At 51.4% G+C, this 26,784-nt stretch overlaps 1 protein-coding gene across 1 annotated transcript in view; it reads right to left on the minus strand.

The window, feature by feature from the left end:
* PIWIL1 (piwi like RNA-mediated gene silencing 1) overlaps window positions 1–26,784 on the minus strand; it is a 1,334,367-nt gene that overhangs the window by 306,010 nt on the left and 1,001,573 nt on the right. The window contains exon 15 of the mRNA XM_069620111.1: window positions 6,075–6,275. Within this exon, the coding sequence (XP_069476212.1) occupies window positions 6,075–6,275 (201 nt within the window). The remainder of the gene's footprint in view (window positions 1–6,074; window positions 6,276–26,784) is intronic.

The following is a 26,784-nucleotide window of genomic DNA, read 5'->3' on the forward strand; positions in this document are numbered from 1 at the left end:
GTTCTTCACCGAATTCCTGGAATGACGTTGGACGGGTGTCCCTTTCTGGCACGGCGGCCATTTTATCCGGCTGCCTGCCACGTGACTGACATGTTGCTCAGCCTGCTGGGCCCGGCCTCCTGCAGGATTCTTGTGTGTGGATCACAAGGCCTACCTTGCTCCTCAGGCCAAGGTCCAGTAGGTGTGACACCCTCGACCCAGGGGTCAAAAGAGCTGCGTTTAGGCGCCCTCACGGACGTATTGCCAGTATTCGGGCATAGCCCCTCGGCCATGGTGCAGGTACAAGGGCGTAGCCCCTCGGGTGAAGACCCCGGAAAAGAACTTCCCGGTCCCTCAACACTGTCACCGGGAGATTACACTGATCCCTCGGGCCGGTAGCTGTAGCAGCATCGGTTCGAGCGTTGGTAGAAGGACCTGACTGGTGCCTCCCGCGCGGCAGAGTCCCTGGGAAGGAGTCTCCCTTGCGGGGTGTGTTAAGATGGATTTCTGGACTCTGACTTGGAGGGGAGAAAGGTTCAGAAGGCCAGCCTAGTTTCTTGGAACAGGGTAACCTCTGGACAAGCCAGACCAATCAGGGTAGATATGACAGGCAGTCAAGACGAAGTCTCAGGAGGGGTGAGGGTGACTGAAAGACATCAATGAGCACACAAAGCGAGGACACTTACAAATTATTCCAGACAGTTGTTATATCAAAAATAGACACATTTATTACAAGGCCTTTGTAACATCGACCATAGCAAAAGAATCACAGTAATACTAAGTAAACCAACACATCACAATCGAGGCAGTCCAAATCCTACAAAGAGGAGCCTTGTGCACAATAGTACATGCAATGCCAGCGCACGCACTTGTTCCAATGGGCAGAATGGGGTCTCTTCAGGGGTCTCTAGCAGGTGGATGAGGCGAAGCAGAACAAGGTCCCACTATTCAAGGAGGACCTCCACTTGAAGGCAGGGCAGTTCGAGAGTGCGGGATTGAGTCGCTATTTCGCAATAGTAGTGGAAAGGAGAGGGACCCTCAGAGGCCACTCAGGCGTAAAAATGGACCCTTGCGCTAGGGGCCACCGGTTGGGGTATGGAGTACTCATCGGTCCCCGACGCAAGCAGACCCAAACTTCGCCAGTTCAGTCCACTTCGCTTGCAGGTTCGAATGCGGCAAAAATGTTGTCTCGACACCTTTCAGTTCCAGAGACACAGCGATGATTCCCAAACGGGACAGTGTCAATTTTTCTGCTCCGGGTGGATAAAATCGACCCAGTTTCACTGCAGCAGGCTTTGTCAGGATTCCATGGCATTTTTCCCGATTTTCAATGAGAAAATCTTCATTAAGAAGATTTAAGTAAACATTTATTTTTAATCTTCCTTATATTTTTTATTAGGAGAACTGGTTGAGTGATGTGGGGTTTTAATTCAGAATTTCTCTTGCCAATATCTTAATAAGTTTCCTTAATGTTATATATATACAGGAAGTACCAAATTCCCCAAACCAAGATGGAGGTTCAATTCAACACTAATGATGAGGAGAAGTATTGTGATGTAGTTTGGAATGTTTACCAACATTCTAAACTGCCTTTCATTCCAGTTTCCTTAGAGGAAGGTTGCAGTTATATTAGCTCTGAAGAAAATTAAACTTTAGTGAATTATAGAAAACTATATTTTAAAGAAATAACTACTAAGATAAAGAAACTTCAAGAAGAACTCAGTGTTCAAATAACAATTTCTTTACAGATGAAGCAAGCTAAGTCTTTCTGAGAAATCGTTATCAAGATAATATCTAATTGTGCCAAGAAGTTATTTTTGAAAAGAACTTTGAAAACTATAATTTTATTAAGCTATGAACTTTCATGCGCTCATTTTCTCGTGTTGTTTACCGGCTGGTAAAAGTAACGTTCGTTTTGCTGAAATTGCGGTTGCTTTAGTATTTTATCTTTATTAGAATTTGAGTTTTGAGATATATATAATATTTTCTGGGTTTCTATAAACGTTTAACGATACTAACCTTTCTAGATCTAGATTAATATAATTCGCGTGCGCGTGAATTCGTTATAGTTTACTTTAGAGTAAAGGACCTGTTGGCGTGTATCGTGCGTCCTTCAGTGTATTCCTTCTTCCTGGTTGTGACGAATTCACATCTCGTTTGGTGTGCATTTACCAAGGAAGTAATATGAGCGATTGAGTTTAGAGTTTTCAGTGGCGTCGTGTAATCTTTAGTAGTGCGCGGTCTTTGTTTAGAGAGTGCGGTTCATCTGAAAGCAAGCGCGGTTCATCTATTGCGCGGTTCATCTTCTGTGTGCGCGGTTCATCAGAGCGAGATTCTTCAAGCGCGCGGTTCACCTTAAAGTGAGTGCTGATCATCTGTAAGCGTGGTTTTTTTCTTTGTGCGCTGTTCTTCGTTTTAGTGCGCATATTTTTTCCTTAAGAGCCCGGATCCGTTGGTGTCAATTTTTGCTTCAATTCTTTTGAGCACATTTTAATTTAAGGATTTTACGTATCATCTTTGGAGTAAAAGGTGTGAATATGCTATTTTCTGAAAACATAAATAGCGTGCATCTTCAACTTCAGCTTTTCAACTATAAAAAAAAGAGTCATTCAAGAATTCAAGAACTCATTTTTGCAAGTATTTCTGGACAATTAATTCTTTACAATAACTAAGATTCTTCTGGCAATAAGTTTAGTAAAAGAATTCCAAAAAGCAACTTAAAATTTCAGTAAGAAAGATACTTAGCGATAATTATTTTAGCCTATCAGCTATCAAGCATAGGCTGCAGGTATTTACCTTTCTTCAATTGAAAACATATAAAGAATTAGAAGTTTAATATTGTGTAGAGTTATAATTATAGTATATATTATTTGTGTTTAGATTTTCACAGACAAGACACTGATGAATAACCATTCCAGCAATCCAGTTCCAGATGGAAAACCAGTAGTCGAGAGGTCTACATAGAAACCAGTGAAAATCTGCTTTTGTTTTGTTTTCCATTCCCCTTTCCCCTTGGGTTTGCCAATTTAGTAATTATATCTTTTTAGAGATTGTTGAGTTGGCACACTTGGGGGGGGTCTGGTGGGCCAGCATCACTCCTGCAGGAAGCTTACAAGACTGGACCTTGACAGGCTTCAGGGGCAAGAGTGTCACAAATGCAGCAGACTAGCAAAGGACGTTGCCGCGGCAGGGCAACACAGTAACTGCGTTTACTCCGGTCCTGGCGCCCTCATCTCACTTCAGACCTGGGAACGCCAAGTGTACGAAATTCGGTGCGAGGGTGCCAGGGACACAGAGCTAGCAGTATACCAAGTTTTGAGGGCCTCCTCAAAACGGCAGCGGTGACAGAGCAAAGCAACTGGGTAAGCTGGTCAGTCCACTGGTTGGCCCAGGGACACTTCCGGGAAAGCTTACTTGCAGGGTTTGATGAATGTGCCAAGAATAGTTGGTCCCATTATTCGAATGGGTCAAAGCGTCTTCGCAGACCTTCTAGGATGACCAGATGCAGAGGGGTCCCTCGACTCAGCTTCGTAGTTGCAGGATACTTGGATCCTAGACTTTGTTCAGTGAGAACTCATAAGATCGACCTGTTAGTGGTATTTTCAGCCTCCTCTTATCCAAAGTTTCCTTTGCGCCAAAACGGAGAGCACCAAATGGGAGATCTACTCACAAACACACATTCCATACGTGGACCAATCACGGACCACAGTGGTCCCAGTCATTCATGGCACTCCAGACTCTCTGGCACCCAGGATCTGTATTGGAACCAGACGTTCCAGCCCACAACCTGGAGGCAAACACACAAGGCATGCAGAAACCCGCGAAAGCATTGGGATTCGCGGGAAAGTGCATGACAAATAAGGACTGACCCGGGTCGACTCAACCTGGGGAAGGTGAAGGGGCAAGATAGCCAAAGGCCAGGACAAAGAACCTTGTGGCATGGCCATTTTGGAACCAGGCCACCTATTCGTGCCAAACGCGGTTAACATGGCAGCAAAGAGTTAAACATAATTCGAAAAGATAGCTGCCACCAGTCCTGTCCATGACATCTGCACAGTTCATAAAAAGTCCAGTGAGATTATCTAGGGTCTTTGGAAATGACTATAGACCCAAGTGTGCTGTATGGAAAGATACATTGCACACTTGTTACATGTTGCACAAAAGTTGCAACATGAGGAAAAGACTAAGGGAAACAAAGTCTCCCAGAACTGATTGTCTTAAGGGGATGTCAGTTTCCCCATTACAAGTCAGCAAAAGCCCAGAGGAGTGCAGCTGAAGGCTGTGCTTCTCTGGCACAGTCAGTCAATGTTGTCTAAACAGCAGCAAAAAGTTTGGGGGTTGACACATGGAGAGAAAATTACATACAATTATAAAATCTTTCCTAACAGGGTGCGAACGAGAATATCGGCCCTACCTTGGGCCTGGTCCGATGCTTCACAAAGGTTATGAGATCCTCTGGAGGCAAATACCGGAAGAGCTCCCTCCAACTGGCTAGTCTATTCTTCAGCGCGTCACACGCTGAATAAGATTGTCAACCGTGGTCTGGGCCAAGGCAACATAGGCAGAGGGCGTCGGGGTATGAAGTAGGGAAGAGCCTGTTGCAGGATGGACACTTGCTAAACCCTGTAGAAGTCGACATGTGCCGGGGAGGAGCAGACGCCGGAGGACCGAGTACCTGTGTGACAAAAAAAGAAGGCAAAAATAAGAAGTATCCGCGTGTGGAATTACATGGCCAAGGCCAAACCGAGGAGCGCTGGAGAATTCGGCCCGTTCCCGTCGACGCGGAAAAGGGGACTGAGGTGTGGCACCTGAGGGCGGAGTCAGGGCAGCGCATGCTCCCTGGGCCATGCCCCAGCGCGCTTCTAAATTTGAAGGGCTAGAAGGTTTTTCTGGTGAAAAAGGTTCTGTCTCCCGTCCCTTGGAAGGGACGCCCATACAGTATGGAGGAAAGGGGACGGGACGTAAGAGTATGACCCAGAGACCAGTGATTGGTTGTTAGGGGAAAGAAAGTTCAAAAGTGAAACTGAAATTGATTTTTTCTTTACCGAGATTCCCAGCCTGATGGGTAATATTCATGAGCATGTGAATCCATGCAAGACCCCATGCTGGGTAAAGAGAAAACTTACCTTGGTCTTCCCTTTTATCCTGTGCGCATACCCCTTGATGTGTTCGGGCAGACACCTGGAGAAGAGCTTCCTCCAACGCACGAGACAATTTTTAAGTGACCGCAGATTAAGAGTGTGGCACTGCAAACAGCCATCCCACGTGCGATATTCACCAAGACAGGGGAGACCGAGCGCATGCGTGTTTGATGCCGGAAAGGATCCGTCGCAGGAAGGGCACCTACTGAAGCCCCATGGCACCGACGTACACAGGGGAGAGGCACCGGAGTAACAAAGTAATGAAGAAAAAATAGTGGGACCAAGGTGCCAGGGGAAGGAAAAGCGCATACAATTACGAGGGAAAAGGCCTCGCCCACCAGAGCAGGTGAAGCAAGCCCACTCCAGTCGACGCGGAAAAGAGAACTGGGGTGTGGCTCTGGAGGGCGGAGTCAGGAGAGCCCGTGCTCCTGGTGGCCAAGCCTTCGTGCACAGCTACATGTAAAGTGGAAAGACTTTTTTGGGTGAAAAAGTTTCCGTTCCCGTCCCTAGTGAGGGACGCCTATTCAGTATGAAGGAAAGGAGACGGGATGTAGGTGTAGGACTAATCGAGTTAGTGAAAGTTTTAAATATGTAAATGTAAACTATTACCGAGTATACCAAGCCTGACAGACAATATTCAAACAGCAAGTGAATCTTGGTGGATGTGAACATTTCTTAAACCATGTTTATGTGGGCAGGTAAAAGATGCAGGATGTGCATTTTCAGAATTTCACATGATATGCCTGAAGGCGTTTGCAAGAGTAATGATGTTTGGGAGAAAAGGCCAATAGAAGAAAATCCATTTCAAATTTTCAAGCATTTAAAAAAGGTTTTAATGACAGCAGGAATGCACTACCTTGTTGAAAACTCCTACTAAGACTGTGCAATAAAAAGCATTTCAGTATTCCAGTTACGATTGTAATAAAAAGGTAAACTAAATGAAAAACTACTTACTGGTATTTCAACACTCCAGAGTTCCCCTCCCATTTTACAATTCATTTGTAAGGCAATTTTTGTGGCAACTGTCATAATAGTCTGAGGTTTGCTTAATGTTTTGGCCAAAACACATTGACTTGGGGTTGGACAGTCCGCGCATAGGTACTTCTTAATAGCATCATACTTATCCTTGCGATCACTGGACAACACACAAACAACCTAGAGAAAGAATCAAAAAGATAAATCTTCTTGTTAATCTGTTTAATCAAATTCACAGTTCATTAAACATGATCAATGAGCCAATGATGTGAAAATAAATTCACATATATGGGGACAAGTGGGAACCAAACAAAATAGGCACCCATTGATAGATGGTGCTTAAACTTCAAAATGCATGCTAAACACAAATTACTCACTATAATGAACATGTCTGGTAAACCTGGGCGGAAATTGTTGTCCTCCCTGAAAGAGGCATGTCAGCTCTGGATTTGGGCGTTACAGAACAGGATCTCCTTTTTGGCAGTTCGCCCAACCGGTTTGAAGTACAAAACTGAGTATGGCCTGAGAAGAGTTGATTTATAGAACTTCGTCCTGTGGGGAATACCTCAATTGGATCTGTTCACATCCAGTACCAAAAGAAAGTGCAACCTGTTCTGCTCCGCTGCAGGCAATTTCCTGTGAGAAGCACCCATTTCTAGTGGACTGGAATGTTCCACTTGTATACGCGCTCCTGACAATTCCTGTCATCCATGAAGTCCTGAGGAAGTTGATGGGACAACCATGACCGTGACTGCTCCAGATTTAGCCATGGGGGCGTGGTATCTAGACTTTCTAGACATGTCCATCTGCACTACACGCAATCTTCCTCCGAGCGTGGCCATACACTCGTAGGAAGGAGATCTGGTTCTCTACCAGGGAAGCAAAATCCCCAGTCTTCACAGGTGGTTGTGGAATGCTTAAAGTTCAAAGACTGGGACCTCCCTGAGGACATTATGGAGATGCTGCTTTCCTCCAGAGGACCAGCAAGAAAAGCTCCATTCCACTGCCAATGTAAGCAACATTGCAACTGGTGCAGAGCAAATGATAGACACCCGTTCATGCAACACGTCCATGGTTCCATTTTTAAATCTCGGCCAGCAAGGTTGACATGCAGCTAAAGTAAACAGTGCTTAGCGCAGCCATCTTCGAGTGCACACCTGAACATGGTTATTTCCTCAAAATACTTATAGTAATAAGATTCCTTAAAGAACCAACTTACACCTTCCCAGCAACACCAGTTGTGGTGCCGGCCTGGGATTTGAAATCCGTACTAACGTTCTTTATGGGGGCACATTTTCAGTTCGTTCTCTGGTCTACTTAGGCTCCTTACATGGAAAAATGTTACTCACCGTAGTGACTAATGTACTCTTAATCCCCTTTCCTCCAAACTGTATAGGCGTCCCTTCCTAGCAACGGGAGACAGAACTTTTTCACCAGAAAAGATACCTTCTTCCCGTTTAAATTTAGAGGCGTGCAGGGTTGCAGCCTGGGAGCATGCACTACCCTGACTCCGCCCACTGGCGTCACACCTCAGTCCCCATTGACGTGTTGACAATATTTAACATATGACACCAGTATTATTGTGGGTGGGGGATGGTGGGACGTATGGAGGAAAGGGGACTATGGACTAAGAGTAAGTTAATCACTATGATGAGTAACTAACTTACTCTTACGTCCCGTCCCCTTTCCCCCACACTGCATGGGCGAATACAACTGAATGTAGCACTAGGGTGGAGAGGGGACCCTCCTTATACAAATAGGTTTCTTAGATACGCCTGTCCGAAAGTCTAGTCTGATTTAGAGCCGGCGTCCAAACAGTAATGCTTGCAAAAAGCGGAAGGGTGGCCGCCCTGCTTATGACCTGCCATTGGAATGCAATGGCCGTGGCCTTGGCTCTGACCCCATGGGCGTGCATGTTAGCTGGCAGTGGCTTGTGCTGCTCCTCCTAGGCTTCCCTGATGGCCGTAACCATCCACCGTGCTATCGATACTTGGATACCCGATCCCGGGCCTTGACCGGCCCAATGTGACAAACAGTGCATCAGACTAGCGGAAGCCCTTGGTCTTGTCCAAGTACAATTTCAGAGTGCGTCTGACATCCAGACAGTGCAGGACACTCTGAGCCTCAAAATTATAGAGAGGGTAGAGTCAAAAGGCTTCCCTAGCCGGTCGCGTGATAGGGGGTCAGCAGGATCTTGCAGAAGAAATATATCATTGATAGTTCTAAAAAACGAAATTCACCATAGAATACATGAAAAAGCGATAAACATTTATTTTTAGCAAAAAAGGTTTTGTCTGAAGAAATTCTTTTGTGCCGTGGCACAACACAGATACATATAAAAGTGCATGTATAATCTGCACAGTAGTGGGTTAGTAAAATGTGGTTACAGTTGATTCAGTGTATTGCCATTACACAGTAATCATTACCAAGTTGGTGACAATCTATTATATATATTGTTCAAAATCACAATACATCAAACTTTATCGACACTTAGATGCGTGTTTCTGGTTCGGTAATTGATTGACAGGGCGCAGGGGCTGGTAGACATAGAGCAGCGCTGCAGAGTGGATACCGAACTGTCTTCAGGACGTGTGCGTCAGTGGTCAGACTGGATTATGGGAAGGGCGCAGTGCAGTTTGCAAACGGTTTTTCTTTTTATCTAGCTCCCTGTCGGTGCTGTAGTGGAAGGAACAAGTTACTTACCTGTAACTGTTGTTCTCCAGTATGGGTCTGGCATGGATTCACATGCGCATGAATATTCCTCGTCTTCAGGCTTGGAATCCTCGGTAAAGAAAAATCAGTATCAGTTTCGTTTCTGATCTGTCTTTCGTAGTAGTAACTGATCTCTGCGTCATACTGACCACAGCCAATGACTGCCATCTCCCTAAGCCCCGCCTCTGGCAGCCATCTTCAGATTTGGTAGCACGTGAAGTGGCAGTATGACCAAGTGAAGAGCCGCAGAGGGGTAGGCGGGAGGGTTCGCATGTGAATCCATGCCAGGCCCATGCTGGAGAACAACAGTTACAGGTAAGTAACTTGTTCCTTCTCCAGCATGGGGTCTGGTATGGATTCACATGCTCATGAATAAAAGAATACATAGCAGTACACACATGCACAACCACGGGAGGTGGCAAAGGCTCAACATTAAGCATTACATCCAAAACTCAACATTAAGCAATTCTTACCTCCTCACCAGGCTCACCTTAGGCGAACAGGTTGCGCAGCACTGCTTGGCCGACCCTGGACTCCTCCCTGGAATCCCGATCGACGCAGTAGAATTTCGTGAAGGTGTGCGTCGACCTCCACGTAGCAGCCCTGCAGATGTCCAGCAAGGGCACACCAGATAGGAACGCCGTGGTAGCTGTCTAGGGAACTCCTGTGACGGGCGCATCCGAAGCCTGCACAGGCAGATGAGATAAATGCAAGAAGACATCATTCCGAGGAGGGATTTGATGGACCTCACCATGGCCGCGTCCGCAACCAGCATCCGCTGCACCTTGCCCAAGATGGCCCTCGTCCTTTCCTCCGACGGAGAGGCCAGAAGCGCCACTGTGTCGAGTTTCGCTCCCAGAAACAGTGCGTCTTGCGCGGGCACCAGGTGGGACTTGGCGTAGTTTATGGAGAATCGCAGGTCCGTGAGTAGTTGGACGGTCCTCGCTGTGTGCTCCGCGGCGAGTTCCCTTGTCTTTGCTCGGATGAGCCAGTCGTCCACGTAGGGGTAGACGTGGATCCCCTCCAGGCGCAGCCGCGCCGCCACCGGTGCGAGGCACTTGGGGAACACCCTGGGTGCTGACCTCAATCCGAAGGGAAGGGCTCTGAACTGGTAGTGACGCCCTTGGACCACGAATCTGAGGAACTTTCGGTGTCCCTTTAGAATGGGGATATGGAAGTAAGCATCTTCCAAATCCAACGACGACAGGAAATCGCCCTCCTCCAGCTGACCCAGGACGTGCTGGAGGGTGACCATCCGGAACTTCTGTGCCTTGATGAATTTGTTCAGTCGTCGTAGGTCCAGGATGGGATGCCATCCTCCCGTCTTCTTCACGAGGAAGTATCTTGAGTAAACTCCGGAGCCCCGGAGCCTCTTTGGGACGAGCTTGATGGCGCCTTTCTTGAGCATCGCCTTAACCTCCAAGAGAAGTTGAGGGATGTGATTTTCCTTCCTGACCACGGGTGGAATGCGGGGCTCTTTTTTTTAGAAATTCGAGGGCGTGCCCCTGGGCCAGGGCGTCCAGCACCCAACGGTCGGTGGAGATGGACTTCCACACGCTGACAAACTTTGCTAGCCGGCCTTCCACCGGGGTGCTTTGCTGGGGGCCCGACCCCGCTGTCGGTTCAATCTTGCTTGGCGGAAGCCTTGCTGCCTTGGCCTCCCTTGTGACGACGGCGGGGTCCCCCCGACTTGCCTCGTCCTCTATAGGCTTCCTGCGACGAGGAGCGGGCCGCTTGGCTGTACATAGAGGAGCCACCGCCAAATCCCTTGGAGGCACTCTGCTTGCCTCCGGCACTACGAAAGGACGGCCTCCGTTGCCGGAGGACGTCTAGGGCCCTAGCAGTCTCTGTGTCCACCTTGATGGCTTGGAGGGACTCATCCACCGTTTTTCCAATAGGTTGTTCCCGTCAAACGGCATGTCCAGCACCTTGGCTTGCACATCCTGGCGGAAATCCGTCGCCTTGAGCCAACCTTGTCGTGTAAGGCAAACGCGTTGCCTAGCTGCCGGAAACCGTTGTCGGCAATGTCCGTTGCCACCGTAATGGTGTGGTCCGATGCCACTTCGCCTTCTTGCAAGATCTCCAGGGCCTCGGCCCTCTTGTCATCTTGAAGGAAGTCCAACAGGGGGGCGATCTTGAACCATAACTCCCTGTCGTAGCGGGCCTTGATCGCGAGGGCGTTGGCCGCATTAATCGTTGTTGCCGCCGACGAGATAACTTGTCGTCCCATTGCGTCCAGCTTCTTCCCTTCGCCGTCCGGCGGGGAAGTTGACGTTGAGACCGAGGAAACCTTCCTTCTCCTCGGGGCAGAGCTGAAAAAGCTTGGATGCCCTGGCGATCATTGCGTGGAAAGATCCTATCTCATCTGACGGGGAGGCCCGGGCTGGTGATGGGAGCTCCGTCCCGTCGTCACCGCCGTCGGTACCTGTCGTGGCCGTCTATTCCCGTGTCATCCCCAGGGACGGGGGACGTGGGTAAAGGCCGAGCAGGCCTTCGAGGGTTGAGAAGGCGGGGCTGGGTGGATCCGTCTTCTCTTGTTCGGGGGGCTTCCCGCCGGGACCGCCTCTGGTTCCTCCGCCGGACCTGGTACCGGGTCCTCTGTCGGTGGTAAGGGCAACCTCGTCCTCATCTCTGAACATACGGATTGTATCGCCAACAAAATGGCCGCCGAGTTATCCTGCGGCTCCGGAAGCGACGGCTGACTAAGACCCTCGCCAGTGCCGCCGTCACTTTCATAGTCACCCTCGTCGGGATCCCTCCCGTGGGGACGGGCCTCCTCGACGCCATCTTCGAGGCCCTCTAGGACTTCTGCCAACTCCTCCTCGGATGTTGTGTCCGTGTCCACAATGGCCACCGCCCCCCCCCCTCTTTTCCGCCGGGTTCTACACGGGGGTCTTTTTGATAGGTCTGAAAGAGGCTTTCCTCGGCGGAGGCAGGGAGACTCTGGGCCCCGAGGTCCCCTCCACTGGTGTAGCCTCCACAGGCTGCGCCAGGGCCGCCACGACTCCCTCGATAGAGGCCTTGGCCGGGTGAATCAATGCCTTCACCGCCTTAGGCGCGTTTGAGACCTTCACCTTGGGGGGAGGGTCACCGCCTCGCTCCCCCTCGGCTGAATCCTTCGAGATCGACCGGGGCCTCACCAGAGGCTTACCCGGGTTCTCGGATTTCCTCTTCCCCGAACCAGAGCGTTGGCTCGTGGTTGATGTTGCCGGGAAAGGCGCGCCCTGCCTGGCAGCCGAAGAGCCCTACTGTTCGGCGCTCCCGGTGCCCGCGGACTCGCAGTGCTTTGCCTTCTGTTGGGCCCCCGTTGCTGGGGTGCCCTCACAGGACTTAGAAGACCGCTCGGACTTCTTCTCACTGGACGTACTCCTTCCTTCCAGCCAGTTGGAGAGACGAAGGTGTCGGTCCCTGATGGTCCGTTCCGACATGTTCCTGCAAAACGCACAGTCCTTCTCCACGTGCGTTTTATCCTCATGAAGGCAGTAGAGACATTTCGAATGCTCGTCCTCCTTGAACACATTCTGTAGCTGGCATCCAGGGCAGACCCCTAACAGCTTTCCGGGTGTCGAGCTTCCTTTCTCCTGGGCCATGTTCGGGTAGGCCGCAGAAACTTCTGGAATCCTCCAAGAAGCGTAACTCGACAAAATCTTCACCCTTGAGGGGCGTAGAAAAATCCGACACGGATCCCCGTTAATTGGATGTAGAGATGGTGGAGCTTGACGCTCTATTTGACCGAAAAATGAGCAATTCTCTGAAAAAGCGCGAAAACGCAGCAAAAGCTTAAGAGCTAAGCACGAGGACTCCCAACACTCGAGCGTGCAGTGAAAATCTGAAGATGGCTTTCAGAGGTGGGGATTAGGGAGAGGGCAGTCATTGGCTGGGGGCAGTATGACCCAGAGACCAGTGATTGGTTACTACTGAGAGACAGATCAGAAACAAAACTGATACTGATTTTTTCTTTACCGAGGATTCCCAGCCTGACAGGGAATATTCATGAGCATGTGAATCCATGCCAGACCCCATGCTGGAGAAACAAATTTTTTTTGACCATGTTATCCAGAGACTGTTCCGCTGGAGCGGTTCTGGGGGTACCTGGAGGCGTAGTCTTGGCATTGGGCATTCTCCTGAGTAGCGAACAGGTCTATCTTTGGGAAGCCCCATTCTGCGAAGACATTTGACACAATGTCTTCATGCAGACGCCCTTCGTATTCTACGGGCAGTGGGAAATCACTGCTGAGCATTTCCGCTAGAAGATTGAGTTCTCCTGAAACGTGTTTGACAGTAGGAACATCTTGTGTCCGAGATCCCACATACAAACTTTCTGGGACAGCTTGGATAGCCCTGGAGAGAGTGTGCCCCATTGTTTGTTCAGGTAATACATGGCTGTGGTGCTGAATGTCAGAACCAGCACGGTCTTCCCTTGTAGTTGTGTTTGAAAGGCTTTCAATACCTTGAACAACGCTAAAAGCTCCAGTTGACATATGGTTGGATGCTACTTGTGGGGACCACACTCCATGCGCTGTCTGCTGATGCAGGTGAGCCTTCCACCCATGAGAGATGTGTCTGTCGTGAGAGTGGCTACCACTGCAGGGGTGGCAAAGGTTTTCCCCTTCAAGAGGTTTTCCCTCAACCACCACTGCAGAGAGAGAACGAGGGCTGGCGAGACAACTACAAGATCTTCCCATTGTCCGCAAGCCTGACACCACTGGCTGTTGGGCCACTCTTTTATGGGACGCATACGCAGCCACGCGTAGGGAACTAAGTATATGCATGAAGCCATCATCCCTAGCAAACGCATGGCTTTGCGTATCGTCACCTCCCGACTGGCAACATTTTGAGGGATCTGAAAAAGGATGTCCTGAACCCTATAGTTGGAGTGGAAGACGAGGCCGTCCTTCGTCCCGATTAGAGCCCCCAGAAATTGTTTTACATGACTGGGGACTAAACTGGATTTTTTCTTGTTGATGGAAAATCCCAGACTGAACAGAAGGTGTACAGTCTTCTGGGTGTTCAAAAAGCATGTGTCGTAAGAGTCCCCCGTTATGAGCCAGTCGTCGAGGTAAGGGTAAACCGAGATGGACAGTCTGCGCAGGTGTGCTGCCGCTACTGCCAGGACCTTTGTAAACACCCCTGGCACTGAGGCGATGCCTAAGGGGAGCACTATGAATTTGTAATGCCGGTCCTATCATGAGCCTTAGATATTTCCTGTGCGCTGGCAACATTGAAATGTGAAAGTATGCATCTATGCATCTTTCATGTCCAATGTTGCCATGTGGTCCCCCTGTTTCAACAGTGGGATCACTTCCTGTAGCGTTACCATACAAAACTTTTGAGGTTTTATAAATTTGTTCGCTGGTCGCAGGTCTAGAACAGGGCGCATGGTGAGGTTCTTTTTGGGTACAAGGAAGTACACTGAATAAACACCCTTGTTTACCTGAAGAATAGGGACGGCTTCTATGGCGTCCTTTACCAGCAGCGCTTCCATCTCTTGATTCAGGATCTGCAGACTGTCTGGTGAGAGGCGCCGTGATCGTGGTGATCAGGCGAATTCCACGCAGTACCCGTGGGCGACTGTCTTTATAACCCACTGGTCTGAAGTTATCCCCTCCCATGCCGTGAGGAAAGATGTTAAACGCCCCCTGACCGGGGTGACATGTGAGGGGACCTGGATCTGATTGTCATTTCTGGCCAGAGGCTGCGGCTCCTCTGGGAATGGGGCCTCTACCTCTGCTGCATCGCTGACCCCTTGGTGGGTAGTAGGCGGGGCTTCCTGATGTTTGTCTAGAGTTATAGTTTCCTGTGCTTTAGTTCTTATTTGCACGGGACTGCCCTTGAGAGGACCGACGAGAACCACCTCCCCTTTGGGGGGGGGGGGGGGGGGTTTGAGTTATTTGTTGTAAGGACTTAAAGAGTCTCATGCTCTTTCTTGGACGTCTCCATGGCATCAGCGACCGCTTTCCGGAAGAGATTGGTCTCTTTGATGGGTTTGTTGATAAGAGCGGCCTGTGTTTCAGGCTTGAACCCAGAGTTACAAGCCAAGCGTGCCGCTTGGGTAAAGTGCCCTGAGCCAGAGACCTGCCTGCTGTCTCAGCAGTGTCCTTGATGATATTCTGGTTTACCTGCCTACCTTTGGCCACAATAGTGAGAAGCCTGGACCTGACTAGTTCAGGAACCTTCTGGAGACCTTCCTGTACCAAGTTCCATTGAGCGTCTGCATAACTCTCCAGCAGCGTGGTGTTATTCGCTATGTGTGTGTATGCAGCTGCCGAGTTAACACTTACCTAGGGTGTACAACCTCTTGGATTCATTAACCGGAGGTGCCTCCCCCGTAGCAAGGGTTACTCCTGCCCATTTCCAGGGTGGCGTGGCCTCAAATATATTGAAAGTCCGAAGGGGCTGGCCAAAATAGCATTCCACTCTTGGTTTCACTGCCCTGGTTTGAGCTGGTGACACCAGGGAGGGGCCAATCTTCATTTAACAGAATTTAGGAGGGGAATGGCTTGGCTTGAAGGGGGGTTGGGGGAGTGTTTCTAATTGAGAATGTCATCCACAAAGTCTTGTTTGGGTACCACCTCTCGAGTACTGATCTGAAAGTGATCTGATGCCTACCTTAAGATGGCAATGAAGGCCATTTGGTCGTCAATAGGCGAGGCCTGGCGAGCCCGGGTGGATGGAGGAGAATCCAGGCATAGAACATCAGTGTCCTGATCTTGTGCGGGGAGCATCCACGGCTCCATTTCCACTTCCTGGGTTTCCTCCCAGTTGTCCATGGCCTCCGCCTGGTCCTCAGTGTAGTACTGCAGGAAGGAAGGGTCTTCTTTGCTGTAGATGTCTTGATAAGTGTCCATCTGAACGACATCTTCATGATGGACAGAAACCGATGGCTGAGAGTCCAGATTTTCTTGAAACCGTGAAGCCGCTCTTACAACAGGTTCCCCAAAGGATCTCTTAGGGAAAGGCTGTTCAGAAAAGAAAAGACTATTTTTTCAAGACGATTCATGCACCCTTCAAATTTCTCCCTTGTCCACTTAGAAGAACCAGAAGGGCCTAGAAGGTGGAAAAACATCGTTTCCGCTGTTTGGGGTCAAAATTCGTCTCCTAGGGTGTTGCAAAGAGGCTCCTGACTGTCCTTGTAGTTATTGCGAGTATCAGGGCACCATAGTGTGTCTTAAGACTTATCCATGCCCTGTCCCATGCGTTTCAACAGTGTAGGTACCAGCCCAACCGCCAAAGTAATTCTTGCGATGCTGTCTTCAATCTCTGCTGAATCGGCATGAGTTAACGGGTTTGACCGCGCTTCGACGTGTAAACCCGATTTAGGGGTAGCACCCTTGTTTTTGGAGTGCCCAGTCGCAAGACGCTGCTGCGGTTGCAGGGAAGGCTGCTGATCTACCCGATCAGAGGAATCCGCTGACATTTTCAACGGCCCTGCTGGCGCTTTCTCCTTTTTTGATGGAACCGTTGAAATCGGTGGTGGGGTTATGTGCTTAGTGTGAAGTGGTCTTTGTACGCTCCTGTCGCCGGGTGTTGTCCCTGAAGCGAGGCTTGAGTCAGGCCTTGAAGTGTCGGGGACGGGCGTGGCGGACCTAAAAGTGTCCGCCTCAAGGTCTATGACATCTGATGCGGATGTTTGGTCATCGGAGGTGCCCCTGTCACTTTCAGCAGGTGTGGCGGTGGGGGAAGAGGGTTCAGCCCGCGACATACTGTACACGGCCCATCGCTTTACACAGCGCTCCTTAAGTATCTTAGGCCGAAGGAGCTTACAAGCCGCACACCGCTTCTCGTCGTGATCTAAGGGGAGACGAGTTACACGTTCTGTGCTCGTCTTTCCACGGGTATCTGACCCTACACTTAGGGCAGGACCTAAATGGAGTCCTTTCCATAGCGAAAGGTATAAACAAAGATGACCAGACCTAGATGGCAAAGAGGAGGAAAGAGGAAAAACATAACGAGAGATAAGGCCACCCTGACCCCATCTCCAGAGGGCCCGGCCATGTGGATTAACTGGAAAGGGTTAATAGTTTTCCCCTAGTGTTCATTTCCGAGGGGGTACCGTACAGTCCCTCTCTCAAAAGTTCCTGGCTGGTGGCGGTGGTTACTACCATAAATATTAGACCGCAAATATTTCCCTTTGGGATTTTCCCATTGTTATAGGCTACCCCTTTTACTGACAGCCTCTAACATACCGCCGGTTTATTTTATTATTAACTTTAATCCGGTGTTTATTTTTGCCAGAACTTTAATAATATTTCTTTGTGTCTTTCTCTGAAATCCTAACCCAGGTCGGGGATCCTTTATTCGTCCTTTTGGCGGGCTTCTGCACAGAAGCCCTCCTCTCTGCGCCACGGAGTCTGGGGCAGACAGGATGTGTGGGAGGGGGGAGGGAATAGGCACCCTGGACAGGGTTGCCTAAGCAACCCAAGTCACACTCTGCCCTGGTACACTGGGGGGTTTCTAGTGAGTCCCCCAGCAGCTTTGCTCGATTTTTGGGGTTTATTTTTTTTTCCTGCTAAAACAGACTCTTTCTCCCACTCTTAGGCATGATTTGAGAATGTCCTTTGACTTGGTGATGTGTTTTATGGGCTATGGGGTCTTTTACTCCATAGGGCTTCATGTGTTTTTGGTAAGTGTGTTACAAAGCACCCTCAGTGCAGTAACAAAGGGGTGTCATAGTGACCCCCAAACATAGACTCCATACCATGGGACTGACTACTGTCTCCCAGGGCATGTAAAGTCACCATTGGCTTTACTAGTCTTAAATTGTGAACAGAACCAGTACAAACCATCATACTGTGGAAGTACTGGTAGGGGTAATTCGATTATCCCTGGGTCTGTTTTACAAGGGGGCACTGTCCAGTCCCCCCTTGTCGAGTTTCTGGCTGGTGGCAGTGGATACCACGCAAAATATTCCACCAGAATATTTCCCATGGGATTTTGCCATTAATTTTAAACGCACCACTTTTTGGTGCAATGTTAAAGATAACGCTGGGTTATTTATTTAATATTTATTCCCTGGGTCTTTTTGCCAGGACTCAGTTTTAAAATGCCATTTGTTTTCGCCTCTGAAACTCTAACCCAAGTTGAGCCCTTTGTTCCACTTTTTTGGCGGGCTTCTCCACAGAAGGCCTCCAAATGGTGCCACTCTGTCTGGGGTCAACAGGATGTGTGGGAGGGGGATTAGGCACCCTGGACTGAGTTGCCTTGGCAACTCAAGTCGCACTCTTGTATGATTGGCCCAGTGGCGAGCCGCCCGGCTCACCACTTAGCATGTTTGAGTGACAGCTAGGCTGATGAATGGGGGTTTTGCTGCATAAAAGCAGGGCTTTGGAGAATGGAACTTCAGAAGTCGCCACAGGACCTAAAGAATCCGAAGAGGGGAGAAGCTGAGCCATCTACAACGACAGCACCACTGGTGGAGCCCTGCTGTATGAAACTCACCACTTTCCCGACGACAGAGGAGATCTTCTTCCAGGAGAATCTTCTTCCCCTTGAGCTGGTGGGACCAACCAGTTTGCCTTTTTCGCAACCCTAGATCGTCTCGTGGTCGAATCGCCCGTGCCAAGCACTCCGGCGGCCGGATAGCCACGCTTCACCACTACCGCAAATAAAAGGGTAGTACCTTTTGACTGGGAAACTCTGCGGCTGGTTTCTTCCCTGGCAGTGCAACGACCTCCAGCTTTCTTCCACTTCAAGATCTTCTCTTCCCTTGGACGAAGCTCCGACTTGCACCCGAACTGCCCCCGCTGGAGCTTTCTCACCATTTCAGGTACTGTGTCCCGCCTGGTCTCCCTTGCAACAGGCTGTCCAAGGTGTCCCGTAAATCCTTGACTCTCTATCCTGGGGTGACCTCGGACCTGTTAACATTACCTTTCTAACTTGATCCAACCGCTTGACTTTTCTGCAAAGACTTTGAGTGCATTTCCACTGTGTGATCTTGGGCACATTCCGCCTTGCTTTCTCCAAGAGTAGGCCTGGCCTATGAACTTTTTGCTTTACAGTAGACCCTGCCTTTCTTGACTTGCTGTGGTTTCTTAAGTGTTGGAACTGTGTGTATTTCCTATTCTGCCTTTTCTCTCCCTTTTTAAACAAATTATTGGAGTGCCTTTTCTCTCCCTTTTTAAACAAATTATTGGAGTGCCATCTATGGTTACACGCTCACCTCTGTTTTGCTAAATAAGTGGTGTCTTAACCTAGACTTGTCACATAATTAACTAGGGAGGTGTATATACATAGTGACTGTTTGAACTTGCTTGACATATTAGTGCCAGTGTATTTTTACAAGTGTGTTTTTAAATAAATAATTATATACTTTTATACCAAAACTCTGGTCAGTGTTTGCTTGTTCTACTGTATTTTTAGCCCTATTGTGTATTTTTTTTAAGTTTTTTTACATTTATATAGCGCTCACACAGCCCGCAGGCATCGAGGCGCTGTTACAGGAATTAGTTGCGTAATTGTGTTTTTATTTTTTTTTTGTCTTAGTTACGTATTTATAACGCGCTTAAACACCCAGAGGTTTCTAAGCGCGGACCCGGGGATCGAACGTTGTTGCTTCGTGTCGTCTTGCTTCCAAGACGCGCACGCTGCCGCTGAGCTATCCTCCTGAGCTATACTCTATATACTGCCCAACTCTTCTTGAGAGACGTCCGACTGCTCAGCCACAGCTACCAGGTAAATCTGGGTGGTGCAGACTGCTACCAATTGGGTTTACTGCTTACTTCTGTAGACTTAAACCGTTTTGCAGTGGTCCCTAAGGGAACTGCACAGGTTTCTGCCTAACAGGTTCTCCCGCCAGGAGAGCCACCCCACTGTGTGAGTGACAGCTAGGCTGTATGAATGCGGTTCTTGCTGCATAAAAGCAGGGTCCTGAGGACTGGAGGACAAGACGTTGCCACTGGAACTAAGAAACCGAAGAGGAGAGAAGCTGAAGACATCTGCAACGACTGAACCACCGGTGAAGCCCTGCTGCAGATCCTCACCACTTTTCGCAAACGACTTGAGAAGATCTTCCTCTGCAGAGTCTTCTTCCCTTGAGCTGGTGGGGCCAACCAGTTCGGCAATCGCCTTCCAGGACCTGCCTTGGTCGAATCACCAGTGCCCTGCACTCAGAGACTGATTAGCCAGGCACCCGTCCACCACGACCGCGATTTAAAGGAGCGTACCTTTTATACATTTTGGCAGGACCACGGCTAGTTTCATCCTTGGGCAGTGCAGTAACTTGAACCTTCCTCCACGACGAGAGCCTCTCTTCCTCTGCTGGATCTCCCGAACTGCAGGAACTGCCACGAACAACCGCCACCGCAGGAGACTCCAACTTTTAAGATACATTGTTCCGCCATGCCTCCCGTTTCTTTGGGTATCGCTCAACGTGTTTTAAATCCTTTACTTAGCAACTGGGTTGGCCGCCCCATCATCTAACATCGCCTTTCACCTTCTGCAACCGCCTTTTCAAATTCATTACTGCAGCTACTAGAACATTTTGATCCTGGGCCCATTGCCTTGTACCATTGACTCTGGTACAGGCCTATTGACTCAGGCTAAATCTGTTACAACTGCCTTCTCTAGATTGCTTCTCACCTAGGAATGTGTTGGTGCACCTAACTCTTATAACCACCTTTTCCTTCCCCTTTTTAAACTTGTGAAGTCCCATTTTGCTCGGTTTTCACCTCAGTATTGCATATGCTAAAGTACTGTCTTGCCTAACTTGTTCGCAATCTACTTGGGAAGTGTTGCTCTTACGTTAAGTCTAAACCTGTATAACTTAACAATTTCTCAGAAGGGAGGGAAAGGACAAGTGCCATTTCTGCTTGGTTTACACTGAGCCGTTTTGCTCAGTTTTCACTCTTGCTCAAACTTGTCTATAATTTAGATAGGGAGTTGTGTATACTATTTTTGACTAATGATTCTAAGCAGATTAACATCAGAAGGAACAAGTTACTTACCTGTAACTGTTGTTCTCCAGCATGGGTCTGGCATGGATTCACATGCTCATGAATATTCCCCGTCGTCAGGCTGGGAATCCTCGGTAAAGAAAAAACCAGTATCAGTTTCGTTTCTGATCTGTCTTTCGTAGTAATAACCAATCACTGGTCTCTGCGTCATACTGACCACAGCCAATGACTGCCCTCTACCTAAGCACCGCCTCTGGCAGCCATCTTCAGATTTGGAAGCACGTGAAGTGGCAGTATGACCAAGTGAAGAGCCGCAGAGGGGTAGGCGGGAGGGTTCGCATGTGAATCCATGCCAGACCCATGCTGGAGAACAACAGTTACAGGTAAGTAACTTGTTCCTTCTCCAGCATGGGGTCTGGCATGGATTCACATGCTCATGAATAAAGAATACATAGCAGTACACACATGCACAACCACGGGAGGTGGCAAAGGCTCAACATTAAGCATCACATCAACTCAACATTAAGCATCTTACCTCCTCACCAGGCTCACCTCAGGCGAACAGGTTGCGCAGCACTGCTTGGCCGACCCTGGACTCCTCCCTGGAATCCCGGTCGACGCAGTAGAATTTCGTGAAGGTGTGCGTCGACCTCCACGTAGCAGCCCTGCATATGTCCAGCAGGGGCACACCAGATAGGAACGCCGTGGTAGCTGCGATCGCTCTGGTGGAATGGGCTCTCGGACGGCCAGGCAGCGGTCGGTTTGCCAACCGGTGACAGTACATGATACAGCCGGAGAGCCATCTGGAAATGGAAGCCTTCGAGAGAGCCTTCCCCTGATTGACAGGTCCAAAGTTCACAAAGAGTTGTGACGTCTTCCGAAAACACTTTGTGCGGTCCACGTAGAACTTCAGCGCTCTAGCCACATCCAGCGAGTGTAAAGTCCTCTCAGCCGGCGACGAAGGCGACGGGAAGAACACAGGTAACACCAAGGGTTCGTTGAGATGGAAGTCCGACGGTACCTTGGGCATGAAGGAGGGGTGCATCCTGAGCACTACCCTCGTGTCGTGGAAAGTCAAGTACGGGGCCTTGCAGGAAAGGGCCTGGATCTCTCCCACTCGTCGTGCGGAGGTGATGGCCACAAGAAAAGCTGTTTTCCACGATAGAAACTTCAACGGGGCCGAGTGCAGAGGCTCGAACGGAGGTCCCATGAGCTTGGTCAGCACCACGTTGAGCTCCCACGCCGGGGCCGGAGCCTTCACCGGCGGGAACGATCTGAACAGTCCCTTCATGAACTCTTTCACCAGACGATGAGACCACAAGGACGTCCGCCCCGTGGTTCTGGTGTATCGGGAGATCGCAGCAAGATGAATCTTGATGGACGCGTGTGCCAGACCAGCTTTGGCCAGCGTCAGCAGGTACGGCAGTACTTGGGGGGCCGTAATCCGTAGAGGGTTAATCTTCTGTGCGTGGCACCAGACAGAGAACCTCTTCCATTTGTGTCCGTAGCATTTAAGAGTCGAGGACGCCCTGGCCTTTGCAAGAACCTCTCTGCAATCGGCCGGTATGTCGTATCCTCCAAACTCTAGCGCTGCAGGAGCCAGGCCTGCAAGTTCAGCGACTTCGGGTCGTGGTGGAGGATGGCGCCTCCTTCCCTGGAGAGTAGATCCGCGTCCGCCGGTAGCTTGATCGGCGGGGACGCTGACAAGTCCAGAAGGTCCGGGAACCATATCTGCCTCGGCCACGCAGGTGCGACGAGGATCATCCTGCACCGTGACCTCTTGAGCTGGTTGACGAGCCGGATTAGCAGAGGCAAGGGAGGGAACGCGTAGAGGAACAGGCCCTCCCAGGGGAACGAGAAAGCATCGCCCATGCTCCTCGTCTGGGGAAACCTGCTGGCGAACCTCCGGCACTTGGTGTTCGTCGCCGTCGCGAACAGGTCGATCTGGGGTGTGCCCCACCGTCGGAAGAGGCGATCCACCAGATCCTGCCGTAGTTCCCACTCGTGGCACGAGCGCAGCTCCCTGCTGAGTGAGTCGGCGATGGTGTTTTTTATCCCTGCCAGATGAAACGGCACCAGAAACATCCTTTGGGCGACGGCCCAATGCCACAGGTCCTGCGCCTCCTTGGACAGCGCTGGGGACCTGGTTCCGCCCTGTTTCCTGATGTAAAACATGGTGGTGGTGTTGTCGGTGAAGATCCTCACCACCTTGCCCTTGAGGGACGGGAGGAAGGACCTGAGGGCCCAGAACACTGCACGGAGCTCCAGGACGTTGATATGGAGGGACTTCTCCGTCGGGAGCCAAAGGCCTCTCGCGTGCAGATTTTCGGTGTGCGCTCCGCTCCCCACCCTTCCAGGGAGGCATCCGTGGTCAGTGTCTCCTGGTGGTCTGGGGTCTGGAAGTCCATGCCCGCCGTCAGATGCGCGCGGATACCCCACCACCGGACCGCTCGGCGGAAACTCTCGTCGAGTGTGATCCTCTCCTCGAAGCCGCCCGTAGTTTGGATCCAGCGCGCGTCCAGGAACTCCTGCAACGGGCGCATCCGGAGCCTGCACATGGGAATGAGGTAGATGCAAGAAGACATCATTCCGAGGAGGGACTTGATGGACCTCACCTTGGCCTCGTCGGAAACCAACATCCGCTGTACCTTGCCCAGGATGGACCTGGTCCTTTCCTCCGACGGGGAGGCCAGACGGGACACTGTGTCGAGCTTCGCTCCCAGAAACAGTGCGTTTTGCGCGGGTACCAGGTGAGACTTGGCGTAGTTCACGGAGAATCCCAGGTCCGTGAGAAGTTGGACGGTCCTTGCCGTGTGATCCAGGGCGAGCTCCCTCGTCTTGGCTCGGATGAGCCAGTCGTCCAGGTAGGGGTAGACGTGGATCCCCTCGCGGCGCAGCTGCGCCGCCACCGGTGCAAGGCACTTGGTGAATACCCTGGGTGCCGACCGTAGTCCGAAGGGGAGGGCTTTGAACTGGTAGTGACGCCCTTGGACCACAAACCTGAGGAATTTTCGGTGCCTCTTTAGGATGGGAATATGGAAGTAGGCATCCTCCAAATCCAACGACGATAGGAAGTCTCCTTCCTCCAGCTGACCCAGGACGTGCTGGAGGGTGACCATCCGGAACTTTTGCGCCTTGATGAACTTGTTCAGACGTCGCAGGTCCAGGATAGGGCGCCATCCCCACGTCTTCTTCTTCACGAGGAAGTATCTCGAGTAAACTCCGGAGCCCCGAAGCCTCTTTGGGACGAGTTCGATGGCGCCCTTCCTGAGCATCGCCTTTACCTCCAGGAGAAGTTGAGGGACGTGAAGTTCTTTCCTGGCCACGGGGGGGACGCGCGGACACCTTCTTTGAAACTCGAGCGCGTGGCCCCGGGCCAAGGCGTCCAGCACCCAACGGTCGGTGGAGATGGACTCCCACACGCTGACGAAGCTCGCCAGCCGGCCTCCCACCGGGGTGCTTCGGTGGGGGCCCGACCCCACGGTCGGTTCAATCCTGCTTCGACGAGGCTTTGCCGCCTTGACCTCCTTGGCGACGACGGCGGGGTCCGCCAGACTTGCCTCGTCCTCTGTAGGCCTCCTGAGCCGACGAGCGGGCCACTTGACGGTAGGTGGAGAAACCGCCGCCGGAACTTTTGGAGGCGCCCTTGCCTCCGCTGCTCCGAAAGGGTGTCCGTCGTTGTTGCAGAACTCCAAGGGCCCGGGCCGTCTCGGTGTCCGCTTTAATGGCCTGAAGGGAATCGTCCACTGTTTTCCCAAACAGGTTGTTCCCATCGAAGGGCATGTCCAGGACTCTGGTCCGAACGTCTTGACGGATGTCCGTAGCCTTGAGCCATCCACGCCGCCTAAGGCAAACGCCGTTGCCCAACTGGCGGAACCCAGTGTCGGCGATGTCCGTCGCAACGGTAATGGCGTGGTCCGAAGCCACCTCACCTTCCTGCAGGATCTCCAGGGCCTCTGCCCTCTTGTCGTCCGGCAAGAAGTCCAGCAGGGGAGCCAGTTTGTACCAGAGCTCCCTGTCGTAGCGGGCCACGATAGCCAAGGCGTTGGCCGCTTTAATCGTCGTCGCCGCAGACGAGATGACTCTGCGTCCCATAGCGTCCAATTTCTTTCCCTCGCCGTCCGGTGGGGAAGTCGATGTGGAGGCCGCACCCCCCCGCTTTTTTCCTGGCTGCCGCGGAGACGACGGAGTCCGGGGTAGGCTGCGCCCGGAGGCACAGGGGGGCCGTGTCCGGGACCCGGTACTTCTTCTCGTACCGTTCTCTTCTAGCTGGCGTCGTGGAAGGGTTCTTGAGGAGGGTGAGGCCCTCATCCCAAATGTCGTCCAATAGAGGCACTGAGAGGACCGTCTTCCTCTTGGCCTTGCGCCGCTGATGAAGGAAACCTTTCTTCTTCTCCTCAGGGCAGAGTTGGAAAAGCTCGGATGCCCTGGTGATCATTGAGTGGAACGATCCAATCTCGTCGGGCGGAGAAGCCCTGGTGGGAGGCGACGACGGTACATCCTCGTCGTATTCCTCGTCGTCCGTACCCGTCGCTGCCGAGTCAGTCCCCGTATCAGCCCCTCGGGTGGACGGGGAGGAGGGCTGGAAGGGGCGCGACGGCTGAAAAGGAGGCGGAGGGTGGATCCTTCTTTTCTTGGTAGGGGGAACACCAGAAGGTCCCGGTTCTGGGTCCCCCGACGGGAGAGGTTCCGTCGGCAACGGTAGTCTCGTCCTTATCTCCGAGCATAAGGACTGTATAGCCAACAAAATGGCCGCCGAGTTGCCTCGCGGCGCTGGCAGAGGGGAATCCGACGGGCGATCAGGGGCTCCGTCGGTACCCTCGACGATGTTGTCGTCACCTGCGTCGGGATCCATCCCGACGGGCCGGTCTTCTTCCACGCCGAGGCCGTGGCTTAAGACTTCGACCAGCTCCTCCTCCGAGGTTGAGGCCGAATCTACGACGACGCCCTGCCCCCCCCCTTTTTCTTCCCCACGGGGGATTTCACGGGGGTCCTATCGATGGGCACAAAAGAGGACTCCCTCCGAGGTGGCAGGGAGACTCTGAGCCCCGAGGTCGCCACCACTGGTTTAGCCTCCACAGGCTGAGCCAGGGCCGCCGCGACAGTTTCGATAGAGGGCTTGGCCGGATGGATTAAGGCCTTCACCACCTTAGGTGCGCTCACCGCCTTATCCTTGAGGGGGGGGGACACTGCCTCGCTCCCCCTCCGCCTTCGAGCTCGACCGGGGCCTCTCCAGGAGCTTCGCCGGGTGCTCGGCCTTCCTCTTACCCGACCCAGAGCGTTGGCTCGTGGTTGATGGTGCCGGGGAGGGTGCGCCCTGCCTGGCGCCCGTAGAGCCCGACCGTTCGGCGCTCCCGGTGCCAGCGGACTCGCGGTGCTTGGCCTTATGTTGGACCCCCGTCGCCGGGGCGTCCTCAAAGGTCTTAGAAGACCGCTCGGCTTTCTTCCTCTTCTTCTCGCCGGACGGGCTCTTCCCTTCCAGCCAGTTGGCGAGACGTTGATGGCGGTCCTTCATGGTCCGCTCCGACATGTTGCCGCAACACGCACAGTCCTTCTCCACGTGCGTCTTGTCCTCATGTAGGCAGTAAAGACAAAAAGAGTGTTCGTCCTCCTTGAAGACGTTCTGCAGCTGGCATCCAGGGCAGACCCTGAACAGCTTTCCGGGCGTCGAGCTCCCCTTCTCCTGGGCCATGACCGGGCCTGAGAAACTTCTGGAGTCCTCCAAAAGCGTAGCTCGACGAAATCTTCACCCTTGAGGGGCGCAGACGAATCCGACACGGGTCCCCGTTGATCGGATGGCGAATCGGTGGAGCTTGAGGCTCTTTTGACCGAAAAAACGAAGTTTTTGAGAAAAAACGTGAAAAAATAGCACTAACGCTCGAGAGCAATAGCACGAGGATCCCAACACATGAACGTGTGGCAAAAATCTGAAGATGGCTGCAAGAGGCGGTGCTTAGGTAGAGGGCAGTCATTGGCTGTGGTCAGTATGACGCAGAGACCAGTGATTGGTTATTACTACGAAAGACAGATCAGAAACGAAACTGATACTGGTTTTTTCTTTACCGAGGATTCCCAGCCTGACGACG

The sequence above is a fragment of the Ambystoma mexicanum genome, chromosome 10 (assembly GCF_040938575.1).
Source record: "Ambystoma mexicanum isolate Mex_15411 chromosome 10, UKY_AmexF1_1, whole genome shotgun sequence".
Taxonomy (NCBI): Eukaryota; Metazoa; Chordata; class Amphibia; order Caudata; family Ambystomatidae; genus Ambystoma; species Ambystoma mexicanum.